The 19653-nt window shown below is 39.3% G+C and overlaps 2 protein-coding genes across 2 annotated transcripts in view; one reads left to right on the top strand and one right to left on the bottom strand.

The window, feature by feature from the left end:
• Positions 1-303: 303 nt before the first annotated feature.
• On the bottom strand, positions 304-6178 carry MORN2 (MORN repeat containing 2; the record flags this gene model as incomplete). The annotated part of the gene is made up of 5 exons (XM_008700203.2): positions 304-535; positions 2205-2341; positions 3163-3269; positions 3834-3884; positions 6046-6178. Coding segments are annotated over 5 exons (531 nt in total), but the record flags the coding sequence as incomplete, so codon positions are not given.
• A 28-nt stretch (positions 6179-6206) lies between these two features.
• The window catches only part of DHX57 (DExH-box helicase 57), a 57538-nt gene continuing 44091 nt past the window's right edge, over positions 6207-19653 (top strand). The window contains exons 1-2 of the mRNA XM_008700205.2: positions 6207-6273; positions 15402-15619. Of these exons, the coding sequence (XP_008698427.2) occupies positions 15408-15619 (212 nt within the window). The 5' untranslated portion in view covers positions 6207-6273; positions 15402-15407. The remainder of the gene's footprint in view (positions 6274-15401; positions 15620-19653) is intronic.

Below are 19653 nucleotides of genomic sequence, written 5' to 3'. Positions count from 1 at the left end.
ATTTAGATAGTTCTGCTGTGTTTATTAAATGAATCACATAATTTATTTTTTTTTTGAAAAGATTTATTTTTGAGAGAGAGCAGGCATGCATGAGAGCAGGGGAGAGGCAGAGGGAGAGGGAGAGAGAATCTTAAGCAGGCTTCACACCCAGAGCAGAGCCTGATGCTGGGCTCTATCTTATGACCCTGAGATCATGACCTAAGCCAAAATCAAGAGTTGGACACTCAACCGACTGAGCCATCCAGGCATCCCACATAATTTATTTTAAACTAATTATACGATGATGAAAATAAAGTTCAAAAAGGCATTGAGAGATGGTTTTATTGGCAAAATTATGATACAGAGGTAGTATATGAAGTTATTTCAGATGACTAAGTTTTTCTCATAACTAAAAGGTTCAGTTACCACATTGAAACTTGAATGCAGAATATACTACATGTGGAGCTTTAGTTTCAGGCCCGGAGCAGCAGTGAAATGAAAGTTACCACACCATTCTAGTCCTTGGATATCAGTATATTGTCCTTCACCTTCCACCCTGCAATAGTAGAAAATAGTAGAAAAATAAATTTGTTCATTAACCAGGACCAAGAATTTACAGTCCAGGTATACGATTGTCTAGCATATTATACTCTATGCCTGAAGAATTATAACTTTCCACTTTCAAACTTTGATTTAAAATTCAGCATCCTAAAAATAAAATAAAAAAATAAAATAAAGTAAAATAAAATTCAGCATCCTGCTTTCATATCCTACCCAAAACCATTACTATTCCAAACAAACATTATTATTATACAAATTTTGGTGTCCAAGATTTTAGGATCACATACACTAAGTTTACACAAAACCAAAACAATCAGTTAAAAAATGAAAAGTTCATATTAGTTCATTCATTTATTCAACAAATATTTATTGAACATCAACTATGTGTGAGGTGCTGTGTTCTATGGGGGGGTTTTCTTGGACTCTTGGGAGTAGTGAAAATGTACTTCACATAAACAGACAGACCTTTATGCCATGGGTTAGATTTTTTCCTTTCATTAACAACAGTGGAAAAAGTGTGTGTTATCAGCATAGACTTGAGACTCAAAAAAGGTGAACACTTTTCTGTCCTCCTCAAAATGTATTTATATCAACCACTTCATAACAATTAGGTTGCATCTTCAATTCTGGAAATAAAGGATATTTATAAATGAACATGAACCTCTGGATGACGTGGCATGGTATTCAGTGTGAAGATTAAGCTTGTAAAAGTGTGCTTTTGTTTCATTTCACTTTTATTTTTCCTTCAAGCATAAGCTCAGAAAGGACAACAGTGAGTACACTTCTACAGTTTGAAAACTTTTTGCTTACATTTTAAAAATTAGCTTAGTAAGAATACATACATATATCATGTCAAAATCCAATACACAATTATGATATTATCCCCCAAGGCTGCTTTTTTAAAAAATTTATCAGGATAGGGGTGCCTGGGTGGCTCAGTTTGGTTAAGCATCCAACTCTTGATTTCAGCTCAGGTCATGGCCTCAAGGATGTGAGATCGAGCCCGGGGTCAGGCTCCATGCTGTGTGTGGAGCCTGCTTAAGATTCTCTCTCCCTCTCCTTCTACCCCTTCCTCTCTAAAATTAAGGGGAAAAAAAGTTTATCAGGATATTTCAAGTGAAAGTAATTTTTGGCCTAAATTTTCTCAGTGATTGTGACAAGCTTTCCATTTCCAAGCTGATGGCAAGAAGTTCTATAACAGTAGGAGAGGTAAGAGGAAATAAATGAAAAGTCTAATAGATTATCAATAAGAATATTTTCTTTTGGAAGCTCTTGATGGTCTTAGCCTCTCTTTATAACATTTTCCCCCAAAATAACCCAACAATTCTTTTTTTTTTTTTAACAGAGAGGGAGGGAGAGAGGTGGGAGAGGCACAGAGGGAGAGAGAGAATCTTAAGCAGCCTCCACACCCAGCTCAGAGCTCAATGCAGGGCTCAGTCTCATGACCCTGAGATCATGACCTGAGTTGAAATCAAGAGTCAATGCTTAACCAACTGAGCCACCCAGGTGCCCCTAATCCAACAATTTTTTAAAAACATATTATAAATATATTTTAATGAAATATATTACAAAAGAATATTTAGCATTGACTAAATATAATATTTAAGCAAACATGCCTGAAAAGAACCTTTTAGAACTACAATGACTTTTTATTTTAAGCCTACCTATTTTCATTGAAGTTTCCAGTATACTTTGCCCCATTTGGGAATGTATAAGTCCCCAATCCATGAAACATATTGTCCTTAAAGTGTCCTTCATACACTGCTCCCGAAAAATGCTCAAGTCTTCCAAAACCATTCATCTGTTTGCAAAAAAGGAAATTACCTCAGTAACTAACATTCAGTTTCCTTAGAATACTTAATATGTATATATAGTCTATCATCCACTTAGTTATTATTTAATCCATCATTATATCACCCTGTATTTCCACAAAAATAAGACAACATTTACCATTTCTCATTGTCCTTCAAATGCATCTTTCTCTGAAGCCCACCAAGTCAAATGTTCCTGATCTGGGGCATTTGAACATCTAAGGGGTCCATGATGATGACAATAGGGTCCTCAAGATATCTTGAATATATCAAAAATCTTAAAGGACAACCAGCTTAGTTAGCCCAGGAAACAGTACAAAGAAGTTGTTCGGAACAAAAATTTGTATTCAAGCACACCTGTGTCCACGTCTGGTTTCATCACTCACTGGGCAAGAAACCTGAGCCTGATTTCCCTCATTTGTAAAATAGGATCATTAATGGTACCTACCTCATGAGGTGCTGTGAGTATCAAAGGAGTAAATTATGTAATGCATTTAGTTTTACTCAGTGAATAGGAGATGAGAAAGATGACAATAAAGATGACAGGGAGCCTGGCTGGCTCGGTCAGAGGATCATGCAACTCTTGACCTCGGTGGAGGGGGTGGGGGCACGTTGGGTGTAGAGATTAAAGAAAACTTAAAAAAAAAAAGATGACAAACCCTCTATGACTTTAATATCACTTCTATGTTCGTATCAGTTATTTTTATTATATAGTCTACTCACATGTGTTTTTCATTAATGGTGAAAGGCCAGGAATCATTCAAGTGATAGGTTTACTTATCCACTGTCAATATTACAACAACAATAATACCTTGTCATCTTTCCAGCTTCCTGTGTAGACAATCCCATTAGGAGTGGTATGAATACCTATTCCATTTCTCTCAAAGATTCCAGAAGATGTTCTTGTACAGTCACCATCTAAACAAGAGAGAAATATATTGTAATCCATTATGCATGGGAACCTTGTTTGACTAGGTAGGTAATAAAGTATTTATGTTCAGGCCTAATCACAACTGCACCCCTGTGGGTCTTTTTGGCTCCCTAGCATTAAAACCAATGAGGCCAGAGATAAGGAGCTCCATGGACTTAGAGGGTCTTGTTTTTGTTTTTAAGTTTGTTTGTTTATTCATTCATTTAAGTAATTTCTACATCCATCTTGGGGCTTGAACTCATGACCCCAAGATCAAGAGTTGTATGCTCTTCTGACTGAGCCAGACAGGCGCCCCTTAGAAGATCATGTAACCATTAAAACACACCGGCCAGGAAGACTGACTGATCCCATACATAGGTTTCCAAGGCATACTGTCTAGACTTAAATTAGAGTTTAAATTTAAAATCCATCTATTGGTATTTCTACGTCATTTTATTTAAAGGAGTTAATATCCCAATAGTAGTTTAACAAAATTTACAGTCTCATTATTTTTACTCTTATGCTATTTAATTTTAGTCTAGATAGAAAAAGTAATTGAAATCTATGCTTACCATACTTGTCTCCATTTGGAAATATAAAGTTAATCTTATACACTTCAGCAGCTGTTTTAAAAGATTTAAGAAAAGTCACATAAACGTAAATATTTTTATGTGAGAAGACCTGTAACAAATGTGCTTTAAGAGCTAACCAAACTGACTCCCTACATATGATCACAAGCGTATCATGATTACTTGGCATTTCCATTGTCTAGTGTAGGGTCCTGGGGAGATGAATAACTTTGTCTAGATGATCTTTTTTATTTATTTCTTTATTATAATAGCTTTTTAAATATATAATTCACATACCACAAAACTTACCCTTTAAAAGTATACAATTCAATGGTTTTTTTTTTTAGCATTTTCAGAGGTACGCAACTATCACCACAATCTAATTCTAGAATGTTAGCAGTTAGTCTTCATTCCCCTAATTTCGACTCCCACCTCTTCTCTACCCCTAGCCCCACCTCACCCTAGCTCCTGGCAACCACTAATCTACTTTCTGTCTCTATGGATTTGCCTATTCTGGCCATTTCCTATAAGTGGAGTCACACAGTATGTGGTCCTTTATAACTGGCTTCTTTTACTTAGCATAATGTTCTTAAGGTTCATCCATGTTGTAGTGTGTAGCAGTACTTCATCCCTTTACCACCAAATAATAGTTCACTGTACAGAAATAAGTTTGTTTATCCATTCATCAACTGGTGGACAGCTGGGTTGTTTCCAGTTTGGGCTGCTATGAAGAACGTTGCTGTGGACATTCATGTATAAGTTTTTGTGTAGATATGTTTTTTTATTTCTCATGGGTAGCCTATATGACCTATGGATGCCCTCACAGAGGTAAAGTGGAGTGAGGAATTGGCGGAAGGAGGGAATAGAAAAATAAAGACAGTAAATGATAGTGGGGAGAGGTAGGGGTGAGGTTGTCTAGACAGAATGAGATTGGAATGGGGGCCAGGTCAAAAGAAAGGACTGAGGGAAACCTATGCCTGAAAGCCCTGGGGCATTTAGTGGACCAAACTGTTAAAAATTTCTTCCCCCAATGCCAAAGAAAACATATATAGAGAGAAGATAAGCAAATTCTAACTTCTGGGACAATAGAGTCTACCAGAATGTTACTCGAAGTGTGGCTCGTGGCTCAGAATTACTTGGGATGCTTGCAAGTTCCTATACTACTGAATCAGAATCTCTATAGGTGGGGCAAGAGAACTGACATTTTTACTTAAAAATTAATTTAGGTGCCAATTGAGAAAGACTGAAGGCTCATCCCCTTTGAAAAAAACATAACACAATAGGTAGAAGACTTAAAAATACTGTAACATCCTCAGAGAGAAAGGTATAGTATCCTTGAGGCAGAAATAGATGGTTATGAAAAGGAACCAATTAGCAAGCTAGGGAATGAATAACATAATTGGTGTAATGACTGAATAGCATAATGGACACAACTGAAAAGTAAATCGGTGAACTGGAATACAAAGTTGCAAATTTTTCCCAGGAAAAAGGCACAAAGAAAAAGACAGGTATCACTTGGGCAAAGCCTTTCTTATCTCCCCTCACCCCCAGACTCATCTAGGAGTCTCCATAGCACTCTGGGCCGATCCCTACTATAGTACTTAGAACCCTGTTAAAATAACTCTTTTGTGCTGGAATCCCTAATCACAATACCCAGCTCGTCTAGGTCGGGGATCAGGGATTAGTCAAATCTTTTTTTTTTTTTCACTCTAGTGTCCAGCATAGTACTTAGTGGTAGGTGCTTAGTACTTGTAGGTAGGAACTGAATGGCTAGCGAACGAACGGCGCTTGGGAAGCAATCTTTAAATGCTTATTAAGCAGGGTACTTAAGTTGATCATACAATAAACCAAATTTTTCAAATGCCCTTAAATGGTTCCACGTTTGAAACTTTGTAATGTTAGAGCGAGAAGGAACATAAGAGACGGAGACTATCTGGCACCATAGAGGAAACAAATCTAGAGAGGATGGCATTTGCCTAAGATGTCATAACAGCAAATCGATGGCCGAAACAGAGCTGGAATCCAGATGTTCTGATTGCCAGGCCGGGGGTAGGGGGGGCGGCGCTCTCCGCGTCTCCACGTCATCCCCAGTGTAGACGATCAGGAAATAAGTCCCAGCCACACAGGAGCTACCAGTGGCCACGCTCTGTCTTAATAAGCGTTCTACGTAGAGGAGCCCTTCCCGGCTCAGGGCATTGGGAGAAGGGGCACTCACTTGACAGAGGTGTGTTGCAGATACTTTCTTGACTCTGGGGTTCCTCCTGGGCCGCCAGCTCTATGGCACTGAGGGAAGGAAGCGCAAATTCCGCGCAGGGCGCGACTCGGTTGCCGGGGCGACGAGGCACCTCTCACCCGGAAGCGAATATGCGAGGGGCCGAAGCTGAGCCAATCGGAAGGCAGCAGGCTGTGCTGTTGCAGCAGGGCCGCTTCGGAGCCGCTCCAGGTGAGGTCGCGGTGGGTGGCGAAGCCCGGGCGGGACCCCTCAGCCGTGGGCTCTCGCTCCGGACAGCCGACGCGGAAAGCAGCGCTGCGAACCCGCCACGGCTTCCCCGAACGCGGACAAGGGATGTGTGCCTGTGTGCGTGGTCTGCGAGCCGCCGGGGTTGTCAGTGTGCGGACCTTTCTACCGCCTCCCTGTCCGGGGGTGGTCACGGGCTGAGCAGCATCCGGCCGGGTGGGATCCAGGCAGGCTGGCTGGGGCCGGTGAATCTGCACCAGCGGGATCCCAGGTTCTCCTCACCCAGGCTGGAGGCGAGGAAGCCGAATTCAGCTCGGAGAGGCGTAAGGGGTTGCTCTGGAGAGGCTCAGGTTTCCTTTTCTGTTTCTTGTCACCATATCGAACTGAGTGTATGCTAGAAGAAAGGTACCAGGTGTAGGTATCTGCGTGGAGCTGAATAGATGGGGTCAGTCAGAGGTTTGCCTGGGAAGGGAGTGATGTGTGATCAGTTTTCAGTGCCCTGTTTGGTGAGTCTGTTCCTGGGGGCCTGTTCTGGGTGTGAAACAAAGGCTCCTCTTTGAGCCAAACTTAGGTCCCTGTGTCCACGGTGAAGAAAAATAGCTGGAATCTTCCCAGGCTAAATGAAATAGAATAGTGAAATTTATCCATGTAGATTGTGCAACCTAATTCCCATTCACTTAAAAACACCTGGGCTGAATCATATTGTATACAGCCAGCAAGTCTTCCTTAAACATTTTGAGAACAGATCTTAGATCAGGTTGTAAAGGTGACATTTTCTCGGTCGGTGTGAGACAAGTTGTTGATCATTATTTAGGCAAGCTAGTTGGGGCGCGGTCTTGTTGGCTAGCCACTCTTTAAAAATCAAAGCACATTATCGTCTTGCTTTTTTTCTAATGTATTTTACTTACACAAACTTACCTGGACTGGGTGTTTTTTGAGCTGAAGCTCTAATCTTTCTGTCTGATTTGTATATCCTTACCCTTTTTCTGAATTCTAGAAGTAATAGGTAATTGTTAATACACAACTTTACAGAATTCAGTTTGTCTGATTGTTTTAGTCTCCTGTTAAGCTTTAAATGACCCTCCATTTTTGTGAGTGTATGTATGAGTACCACTGTTTTTACAGAAGAATTTGAGATAGTTGGGTTTCTTATGATATTCTTATCTAAGAGATCTGGAGTCAGGAAACTTGCAATGAAGGGATTTTAAATTCGGATTGGAAAAGTGTATTAATCATTTTTTGTTTTCCATATTCTATTATATTTTGACACATCGGGGGCCTAGTTGGCCAGGAAGAAACTGCCCTTCCTAGAGATAGCTAAGTCACCTTGACCTGTGAACACACCTTTCATATGCAGACCCACCCCCAACCACCTACCTCCTTTATCTAATTTTTGCACCCCAAGCCAATTCCTCCCTCCCCTAAATCAACCCAGGGCCAGGTCACAGGCAACTAGGGACAGTCCCTAGGCCCCATAGCCTGCTGGAATTATTTTAACTGGCCAGTCCTAAACTGTTTACTCCACCCTACCTTACCTGCAGAAACCCTAAGAAAGACTGTGGCTTTTGCCTTCCCCTGGCTCCTTTGTGCCTCCTGACTGACACTGGTGCTTCCTCCTGTGGCCTGGCCTGCTGTGGCATGCTGTGACTCTCTCCTTTCTGGCTAAACGGTGAATAACATTAAACTTTTCTTTTGGTGGCATTGACCTTTCCTTGTCACTTTTATAAATTAAGACCCAGGCACAAATCAAAGGGGGTGATGTTTATCATTAAACTATGAAGTAAAGATATAAGGTACGTGTGTGTGGTGAGGAGGAGGAGGTATGGTAGAAAGAATTTTGGCTTTGGTGTCAAACAGATTGTTTCAAACCCTGGCTCCAGACTTTGCTTCTATACATCAGGTGACATTAGACAAATCATATAATTTATCTGTGCTCTAGTCTCCTCCTTTATAAAATATAGAAAATAATATTTACTAGATTTTTAGAGGGTTAAATGAAATAAACTAAACTTTCCCCTTAAGGCAGACTTGTATATTCAACAACCTTCAGTATGTATCCATGTGAGTATCTAATTGGCATCTCAAGTGTAACAGATCGAATCCGAACTTGTGACACCCCCCCCAGATTTTTTCCTCCCCAATATTCCAGTTCTGAGCACATGACACCACTATTTACCCAGTTAACCTAGGCCAAAAAATCTTAAAATAATTGTAGGCATTTCTTTCGCATACTTTTCATCTAATTCATCTACATGTAAAATACATTCAGAGTCTGTGACCACTTCTCAGCTCTGCTGCTCCCACCTAATCGCTTCTTGGCTTTTTGGTTAAGATCAAGTGTCTGCTTCTCCCACCCTAGTCCAACCCACTGTATTTTTTCTGTATTTCTTCTGCCTGAACAACTGCAGTAATTCCCTAGTTGGCCTCCTGGCTTCTCCTCACCCCCCTATAGTCTCTTTATTCTTCACATAGCAGCTAGAGTAATTGTTTTAAAACATGAGTCAGCCTTAGCAGTCTTTTGCCTCAGCTCTTTAGTGACTTCCTATCATATTTAGAACTTAAAAATTTTTTTCCAGGGGACATGGGGGTGGCTCAGTCAGTTAAGCATCTGCCTTCAGCTCAGGTCATGATCCCAGGGTCCTGGGACAAACCCCACTTCAGGCTCTGTTCAGCAGGGAGCCTGCTTCTCCCTTTCCCTCTGCTTGCCACTCCCCCTGCTTGTGCTTGCTCTCTCTCTCTGTAAATAAATTTTAAAAATCTTTATTATTATTATTATTATTAAAAACATATAATGTATTATTTGTTTCAGGCGTACAGGTCTGTGATTCATCAGTCTTACACACAGTACACAGCGCTCACCACAACACATACCCTCCCCAGTGTCCATCACCCACCCACCTCATCCCCTCACCCCCTCCCCTCCAGCAACCTTCAGTTTGTTTCCTGAGATTAAGAGTCTCTTATGGTTTGTCTCCCTTTCTGGTTTTGTCTTGTTTCATTTTTTCTTCTCCTCCCCTATGAGCCTCTACCTTGTTTCTTAACTTCCACATATCAGTGAGATCATATGATAATTGTCCTTCTCTGATTGACTAATTTCACTTAGCATAATACCCTCTGGTTCCATCCATGTCGTTGGAAATGGAAATAAATAAAATCTTTAAAAAAAATAAAGAAATGGGGTGCCTGGGTGGCTCAGTCGGCTAAGTGTCTGCCTTCGGCTCATGTCGCAATTCTGGAGTCCCAGGATCGGACCCCACATTGGGCTCCCTGCTGAACAGGGGGTCTGCTTCTCCCTCTGCCCCTCACCCACTCTCTCTGTCGCTCTCTCAAATAAATAAATAAAATCTTAACAATAAATAAATAATAAATTTTTAAAAATTTCCAAATCACTTTTAAACACAATTCTAGCTTTTTTAAAATCTAAAGCTACATAAAACCCAAAGCAACCTATTTTTCTATCTGAGATCAAAACAAGTTTCTTTTTTCCTATCTAAACATAATTCTTGGCATTGAGGTAAATCTGAATTCATGTGATACACTCTGTCAAAGTTTTCCAAAATACTTTAAGCCCTACTTTGGAGAGAAATTCTCATGTTCTGCATACATATTTACATATTTTTTTTCAAAGACTAATGACACATTTATGAGGTTAATAGGCATGTAATGGGACCATGATAGTACTAATAATGTGAAAACAAAAAGCAATTCGTTTATACAAAGTGTTCCTGTATGGTGCAGTATGAAATGGGATCACAGAATCTATGTACATTCATGAATCACTAAAAGTTCAGAAACTGAGCTCACTTTAAGAAAATTCATTCTGGGGGCGCCTGGGTGGCTGAGTCATTAAGTGTCTGCATTTGGCTCAGGGCGTGATCCAGAGTCCTGGGATCAAGCCCCACATTAGGCTCCTTCACTGGGAGCCTGCTTCTTCCTCTCCCACTCCCTCTGCTTGTGTTCCCTCTCTCGCTGGCTGTCTCTCTCTCTGTCAAATAAATAAAATCCTTAAAAAAAAAAAAAAGAAAATTCATTCTGTTGTTTAGAGCAGAGGTGGCCAAATCGTGATGTATAACAAAAATATTGTGTATAAAATCTTCAAAGTCAAGTATTAGCCCAAACTGGCAATAACTGCAACTTAAAAATGAAACCATCCAGGTCTTTACTGTGGCAATGCAACGTTAGCTTTGTGGCCTGCAGGTTTTACTGAGGTTACAACCTGTTCTCTCTTGCCTCTCCTCCCAGTGCTCCCCCTGTCTTCAGCTTCTTCTTGGCCTTCTCTGCTCTCTGACCTCATCCCCTCTCCTAACTTCAGTACGGACCCATCAGACTTCTTACTGTTTGTCCAGCTCAATGCATTGAAGATGTTCTGGACCTGGCACCTTCCCCTCAGAATGTTCTTTTCACAAATATTTCATGGCTCATTCTCTCAGTTTGTTCAGGTGTCTGCTCAAACATGATCTCAGAGAAGCCTTACCTGACCATTCTCTTTAAAATAACAGTCTTAAGATTTTTTTTTTCTGTATAACTCTTAACTGGTATTATCTATTTATTTGTTTATTTGTGTCTTACCCTTTGGAAGGTAAGCTTCATGAGGAATTTTGTCTTCCTTGCTGTTATATCCCTAGGATCTGGCACATCATAAGTGCTCAAAAAATATTTGTGGAGTGAATGAATCTCCATTCTCATATCAGTCATTTACTCAGCCTTCAGTCATTCATTACACAAGTATATCTTGAATTCCTACTAGGCACCAGACACTGTGTAACTCAAAATAGACCTAATCCTTGCCTTCAAAGAGCTTTTTGAGAGGAAGAAGGGGGAGATAAACATAAAATAAGCACTGTATAAATCTGTATTATTATGAAGGATTTTGAAGAATACAAAGAGGCCTAGTTTAATTTCTACATGACAATGAGTTTCCCAAATTTGTTCCTGCTTTTGATTTCTAATTTCATTTTCCTGTGGTTGCAAAACATATTTTGTAATACATCTTTTTAACTTTATTGAGGTTTGTTTTATAGCCTAGGATATGGTCTGTCCTGGAAAATTTTCCTTGTGCAAATGAGAAAAATGTTTATCATCTTGGGTAGAGTGTTCTATAGATGTCTCTTAGGTCTAGTTGGTTTATACTGTGTTTCAAGTCTTCTGTTTCCTTGTTGATCTCTGTCTCATTGTTCTTCCACCATTGTGGGAAGTGGGGTATTGAAGTCCCCAACTGTTATTATTGAAGTGTCTCTCTCTCCCTTCATTTCTGTCAGTTGTTGGTTCATGTATTTTGGTGCTCTGTTATTAGGTGCCTATATATTTATCATTGTTTATCTTCTCTTTATCATTATGAAATGTCCTTTTTTTTTTTTTTAAAGATCTTATTTATTTATTTGACAGAGAGAGAGAGACAGCCAGCGAGAGAGGGAACACAGGCAGGGGGAGTGGGAGAGGAAGAAGCAGGCCCACAGCAGAGCAGGGAGCCTGATGTGGGGCTCGATCCCAGGACCCTGGGATCACGACCTGAGGCAAAGGCAGATGCTTAACGACTGAGCCACCAAGGCCTCCATGAAATGTCCTTCTTTATTTCCAGTAACTTTTTTTTTGCTTTAAAGTCTATTTTATCTGATATTAGCACAGTCACTCCAGCTTTCTTGTGGTTGCTATTTGCATAATTTATCTTTTACCATCTGTTTACTTTTCATTTATTTGTTTCTTTGAATTTAAAGTGGTAAATATATAGCATATAGTTGGACCATTTTTTAATTGAGGTGTAATTGACATATAACATTATATTAGTTTCAGGTATACAACATAACAATTTGCCATTTGTATATATTGTGAAATGATCACAGTAAGTCTAGTAGTTAGCATCCACCACCATACATAGTCACAAAAAAATTTTTTTTCTTCTGATGAGGATTTTTAGGATTTACTCTCTTAGCAACTTTCAAGTATGCAATAGAGTATTATTAACTATAATCATCATGCTGTACATTAAATCTCCATAATTTATTTATTTTATAACTGGAAGTTGTACCTTTTGACCCCCTTTACCCATTTTACCCACCCTCTACCCACCACCTCTGGCAACCACCAATCTGTTCTTTTTATCTGTGCACTTAGTTGCTTTTGTTTTAAATTCCACATATAAGTGAGATTGTACGTATTTGTCTTTCTCTCTCTGACTAATTTCACTTAGCAAAATGTCCTCAATGTCCATCCTTGTTGCAAAAAACAATATTTCATTCTCTTTTATGGCTGAATAGTATTCCATTGTATATATCCATATGTATATCTTTTTGAATTAGTGTTTTCATTTTCTTTGGATAAACACCCAGAAGTGGAATTATTGAATTGTATGGTAGTTCTATTTTGGACTTTTTGGAGAACCTCCATACTGTTTTCCATAGTGGCTACACCAATTTATATTTCTACTAACAATGTGTAAGAGTTCCCTTTCCTCCATACCCTTGCCAACCCTCATTATTTCTTGTCTTTTTGATAATAGCCATTCTCACAGGTGTGAGGTGATATTTCATTATGGTTTTGGTTTGTATTTTGCTGATAATTAGTGATGTTGATCTTTTCATGTACCTGTTGGTCATCTGTATGTTCTCTTTGGAAAAATGTCTGTGCAGATCCTCTACCAGTTTTTTAATTGAATTGTTTAGGGTTTTTTGCTGTTGAGTTGCATGAGCTCTTTATGTATTTTAGGTATTAATCTGTTATCAGATACATAATTTGCAAATATTTTCTCTCATTCAGTGGGTTGCCTTTTCATTTTGTTGCTGTTTTCCTTTGCCGTGCAGAAACTTTTTAGTCTGATGTAGTCCCACTTTTTTATTTTTGTTTTTGTTGCCTTTGATTTTAGGAGTCAGAGTCAAAAAATCATCACCAACACTGATGTCAAAGAGTTTACAGCCTATGTTTTCTTCTAGGAGTTGTGTGGCTTCAAGTCTTATATTCAAGTCTATGATCCATTTTGAGTTCATTTTTGGTTGTGGTGTAAGATAATAGTCTAATTTCATTCTTTTGCATATGGCTATCCAGTTTTCCCAACACAATTTATCGAAGAGACTTCTTTCCTCATTGTATATTCTTGGCTCCTCTGTTGTGAATTAATTGACCATATATGTGTGGGTTTGTTTCTGGAGTCTCTGTTCTGTTCCATTCATCTGTGTGTCTGTTTTTATGCCAATACTACACTGTTTTTATTACCATAGCTTTGTAATATAGTTTGAAATCAGGGATTGTGTTTGTTCTTCTTTCTCAAGATTGCTTTAGCTATTCACGGTCTTTGTGGCTCAGTGCAAACTTCAGGATTATTTGTTCTATTTCTGTGAAAAATGCCATTGAAATTTTGATAGAGGTTGCATTGAATCTGGAGATTACTTTGGGTAGTATGGACATTCTAATAATACCAATTCTTCCAATCCATGGGCACAGACTATCTTTCCATTTATATGTATCTTCTTCGGTTTCTTTCATCAATGTCTTATAGTTTCCAGCGCACAGATCTTTCACCTCCTTGGTTAAATTTATTCCTAGGTATTTTATTCTTTTTAATGCAGCTTATTACTTCTTTTTTTTTTTTTAAGATTTTATTTATTTATTCGACAGAGATAGAGACAGCCAGCGAGAGAGGGAACACAAGCAGGGGGAGTGGGAGAGGAAGAAGCAGGCTCATAGCAGAGGAGCCTGATGTGGGGCTCGATCCCGTAACGCCGGGATCACGCCCTGAGCCGAAGGCAGACGCCTAACCGCTGTGCCACCCAGGCGCCCCGAGCTTATTACTTCTTGAGTTAAAACTATTTTCTCTTATTATAGGAATATGTAAGTCTAAGAAAATATCTCAAATTGAGCTTCGGGATGCCGGGGTGGCTCAGTCGGTTGAGCGTCTGCCTTCTGCTCAGGTCATGATCCCAGGGTTCAGGTATCCAGTCCCGCATTAGACTCCTTGCTCAGCGGGGAGCCTGCTTCTCCCTTTGCCTCTACAGCTCCCCCTGCTTGTGCTCGCTCTCTCTGACAAATAAATAAAATCTATTAAAAAATAAAATTTTTTTAAAAATTAAAAAAATAAAATCTAGCTTTGGCTATATTTTATAATTTTAATATATCATTTTCATTTTTACTTTGTTTTTGGTCTATAAATTCTATTCTGCTTTATATATATTAGGTGTTCTGATGTTGGGTGCATAAGTATTTACAATTGTTAGAGCCTCTTGATGAATTAATTCTCTTATCATTATATAATGACCATCTTTGTCCCTTGTTAGTTTTTGCCTTAAAGTCTGTTTTGCCCAATAAAAGTATAGTTCCCCCTGCTTTCTTTTGGTTTCCATCTGCATGGAATAGCTTTTTCCATCCCTTCACTTTCAGTCGATGTCCTTAAAGCCAAAGCACTTCTGTTGTAGGCAGCGTATAGTTGAGTCTTATTTTTTCATCTATTCAGCCGTTTTGTGTCTCTCAATTGGAGAAGTTAATCTATTTACATTTAAAGTAATTATTGATAGGTAATGGCTTAATACTGACAATTTGTTCATTGTTACTTAGGTGTTCTATAGATCCTTTGCTCATTTCTTCCTCTCTTGCTCTTTGTGATGTGATGATTTTACGTAGTGGTATGCTTTGATTCCTTTCTCTTTTGTATATCTACTGTAGATTTTTGCTTTGTAGTTTCCATGAGGCTTACATAAAACATCTTATAGTTACAACATTCTATTTTAACGTGGTTAACAACTTAACTTCATTTGCATGCAAAAGCTCTATACTTTCACTCTACCCAGGCAAAATCTCTGAACCAGATCTGTGTCTTTGAAAGTGTATATGTAAATTAAAATTTTGTTTATCAAATCACATATTAAATACATGGAAAACATCTCTTTTCAACTGATGCATAACCTTGGTTAAGAAATCTGTGTCAGAGAAACTCACTAAATATTAATCCTCAGAGGGATGAGCTTGTAAAGCTTTTGTTAAAACAATTGTCTATGCTTCCCCTAGATTGACCCTTTTAAAAACGTGCATTTCCTTATTTCTTTATAATGGGCTATATCCATAACTGTGACAAAGGATTGTCACACTTGTCTGGTTTTATGGTGTCTGTATTACTTTTTCTGTTGCAGGTGAAAATGAGTTCTTCAGTAAGAAGAAAAGGCAAGCCAGGCAAAGGAGGTGGAAAAGGGTCTTCTAGAGGAGGAAGAGGAGGCAGGAGTCACACTAGCAAATCTCACGGGGGCGCCGGCAGTGGTGGTGGCAGTGCTGGCAATAGAAAGGCCTCAAGTAGAATTTGGGATGATGGCGATGACTTTTGTATCTTCAGTGAATCGAGGCGCTCATCCAGGTCATTATGCTTTTTTAATGTTTAAATATAGAAACGGTATCAATTCCTAATCTGTGGGACAGCAGAGAGCTGAGAGGAAGGGGGGAAAATGCCAAGTAATTTTGGTCAAGTGAATTGTTCCTCTTGTTTTAAAACCGTGCAGTCTCCCACTTTGTAACCTTTTCTAGAGGCATGTTGGCAAATAACAGCTTTTTTTGGAAGGTCGAAATCTGAAGGTAACTTCAACTTACATGACACTGTGAATTGAGTATAATACTGTTATTATAACTCATGTTACCAGGAAAGTAAATATTAGAAATGGCGAAAGTGATGAAAAGTATTCTCAGTATTTCTTACACATTGTAGTTTGAAAGTCCCCAAATGCTACTTGTCTGTACTCTCTGTCTTTTTAGTTGATGAATTATCTATTTTCCAGACATATCAGCCAAATCTTCACCGGTGCTTCATGTGATGACCAGCGACAGAATCATATCCAGGCTTCTTTCATCTTCAACTTTTAAATAATGAATAGATTCTGATAATTCCAATGAAAATTTAATGAAAGTAAAGATTTTACTGCTGCATGCTACGCAGTATAGATATAGAATTTTCATTGTCTCTCAAATGGCACTGCAAGCTGTCTACTGGAATTTTTAGAGATGGAAAGATTTCTTTAAAGCTACACACACACTCTCTGTCTCTTTTGTGGAAGTAACTCCTGGCTAAATATTAGTTAGAAAGGAATATAAGTGAGTGCTGGAGTTTAACTGCATCAAACATGCTTTTAACTTAAATGAATACAACTATATGCACTCAGGAAAAGAAAAAAGAAAAGCAAATAGCATTTGGGTAGTTTAAACTTGCCACTAAATGAATCTGGGCCCCATGGTGAGCAAGATATGGAAGAAGAATTACAATTCCCTTGGTCAGTCTCAGTTTCCAAGTGCTTTTTGTAGTTGAAGCCACTTGATGTACTAAGTATGTGACTTTAGGGTTTAAATATATGTTTTTATACACAGACCCTAACATAACCAAATACTTGAATGACATTCAACCAGAGAATCTACAATTTTTTTTTGTTGTTGTTGTTCTAGAAGAAAAATAGTCCTTTCGGACATATTGAGAGCTAATATGTCTAGCTCAAACTTGACACCTTTTTTTAAAGGAATCTAGGAATCTTCCAGGGTGATTTTAAACTATATTTTCACTTTACCCGCTGACTTAAGAACCTAACTTTTGAGTTAGATGCAGCTCCCTTCTTTTTGAAAACGTAGACATTGTAACTGGAGGTTCTTGCCGCCTTGGGCGTTCAGTCATGCAGCAAGTATGTCCTGAGCGGCTGCTGTGCACCGGGCACTGCTTTAGGGACTAGAATGACAACAATGAATAAAATATTGTTCTTGTCTTCATAGAAGCAAGTGTGAAGTATAAAGACCATAAACAATATCTAATATGTCAGGTAGAAAGTGCCCTGGAGAAAGATAAAGGAAGATAAAAAAGGTAGAAAATGCCAAATAAACTGCTGTTATTTTTAAATAGTTGCTGTTTTATGTAGAGTGATCAGGGAAGGCTGCTCTAATAGCATGCCCTTGAAGCAGGGGCAAGAAGGAAATGAAGGGGAGAGCTGTGAAGCTACCCGAGGGAAGAACACTCAAGGCAGAGGGTCCAAAGCCCCTCAGCCAGGAGCGTGCTTCGAAGGTTTAAGAAGTGGCAGGGAAGCATGTGGCTAGAGTGGATGGGTAACAGGCAGTTAGATGCCAGAGGCTAACACTGCGTAGGACTTTATTGGGCTTTATAAGGATTTTGGCTTTTGCTTTGAGAAAGATAGGAAGCCATTGGCGGCTTTGAGGTAAGGATGTGTGACATCAATCCCTCCGGCCAGAGTTGCTGCTGTTCAACGTACGCCTTTTTGTGAATTAGAAAATGGTGTCCCTTTCTTTGGGCAGTTATAGCCCTAGAATGCATGGGTTGGTAAGCTAGCATGGACTGGATTTGAGCTCTTGCTGTCCCGTCCTCCCTCATCCTCCTCCTACCCCCACCAGGAGCCTTTGCACAGTGTACGGTCTGCACAACTATACTCAGTAGCTCTGACTCAGTATTCTGCGTGGAAAACAGACTCCAGGGGAACATGGGTTGGAAGCAGGAAGACTAGTTGGGAGATACTCTCCCAAGTGGAAATGTCAGAAAATTTACGTCTAAGTCTGGAGTTCAAGGAAAAGATCTAAACTAGAGAAGTAAATGTATGAGTCCTCTGAATGACTGCGATTTAAAACTGTGAGATTGAAAAAAAAAAAACTGTGAGATTGGATGAGATAGACTACAATAGATAGAGAAAAGTCTGAACTTTGAGCCCTGGGACACTCTAGGTTTTAGAGCTGAGAGAGATTAGGAGAATCTGACAAAGGGGATACAAGGGTTGCCAATGGAGTAGGAGGGAAACTAAGAGAGTTTGGTTTCTGGAATTGGGAAATAAAGGTGCTCTAAAGGGGATTATCCAGTCAGCTAGGATGGGATACATAATGGGGACACTCACTTGTAAAGGTGTGCTTGTGAGAGGTGAAGAGAGGTGCGCACTGACTGCTGGCCTCTGGATTTGGCACTGTGGATAGCATAGGTAACCTTTTTTTTAGGTTGCATATTCATTGCCTTACATAATTTCAGTTTACTTATTTCTTTTTGGTGTGAACTTTTTTCTTTATTCAAGTCTAATTAATATACAGTCTTATAGTAGTTTCAGTTGTACAGTATGATTGTTCAACCGTTCTGTACATGACTCAGTGCTCATCAAGACAGTGTGCTCTTAATCCCCGTCGCCCGTTTCACCCATCCCCTGGCACCCACCTCCCTGCTGGCAACACCAGTTTGTTCCGTGTATTGAAGAGTCTGCTTTTCTGCTTGTCTCTTTTTTTTCCTGTGTTCATTTGTTTTTGTTTCTTAACTTTTACATATGAGTGAACTTCTAAGAACTGTCTTACCAAATTCAAATATATAAAACATGATAGTTAACTATGGTCACTGTGTTGTACACTACATCTCCAGAACATATCATCTTATTACTAAGTTTATTCCTTTCTATTTCCTTTACCCATGTGCCCCAGCTCCCCCTCTGCCCCATAGGAATGATCACTTCCCCTAAGTAGTTCTGGAAGATGGCAACATTTTCTTCATTCCCACAAAGGTGCCATATAATCTAGTTATCACCCTCAGACCCGTGGAGAACACATGTGAAGGCCACCAGGAATTTCTTGAACCAATGGGATAGACTGGAAATGTTTACATGGTGTTTATTCATTTGAATTCAGGATTACTGGAGACTTCTGTTTTATTGAGAAGGACTGAGATTATGCAGGCCACCTGGGTAAGATTAACTAAGAAAATTATCTTATACATGGAAAAGTTTACAATCCAGATGTCCCTCACATGTTATTTCCCAAGAATCAGGTAATTTCAGTTTTTAATTGGTATCTCCCTTTTCTATGAATCCCAAAGCCAGATCTCACACTGCTTCTGTAGGTGGCATGACAATTATTTGCCCAGAGGAAAATGAGCTGCGAGGATCTTTTCTCTATGGCCCCATTTTGGTCTTATCTCACATACAGCTTTACTCCAAGGCATCACCTGGTGAATATCTGCACCTTAGCTTCAGTAACAATAGTGTTCAAGACTCTTGATGGGTGGTAGGATGAGACAGGATCTTCTTAGTGCAGTGTTTGATTTTTCTCCTCATAATTTTGGTTTTAGGCCTCATTGAGTTACATCTATAGCATAGGTAACCTTGACAAGAGCTGTTTGATGTGGCTGGTGAGGAGAAGCCCTGAATGTAGTGTGTGTCAGAGAGAAAAGGAAAGAAAGTGGAGACAAAGACAATGATTTAGATAATCCCTGTGAGGAGTTTTACAATAAAGGGCAGAGGAGGAAGGAGAGATAAGGCAATAGTTTGAGGGGGTGTGCACTCAAGGGAAGAATTTTGTTTGTTTGTTTTAAGATGGTAGACATTTTATAGGATGTGTGTATGCTGATGGGAATGCTCCAAGGGGAATGAAGAACCGATGATG

This window comes from Ursus maritimus, unplaced genomic scaffold, assembly GCF_017311325.1.
Source record: "Ursus maritimus isolate PB19 unplaced genomic scaffold, ASM1731132v1 scaffold_6, whole genome shotgun sequence".
Taxonomy (NCBI): domain Eukaryota; kingdom Metazoa; phylum Chordata; class Mammalia; order Carnivora; family Ursidae; genus Ursus; species Ursus maritimus.
Note: the sequence above shows the minus strand (reverse complement) of the source record. Positions and strands in the feature narration are given on the sequence as shown.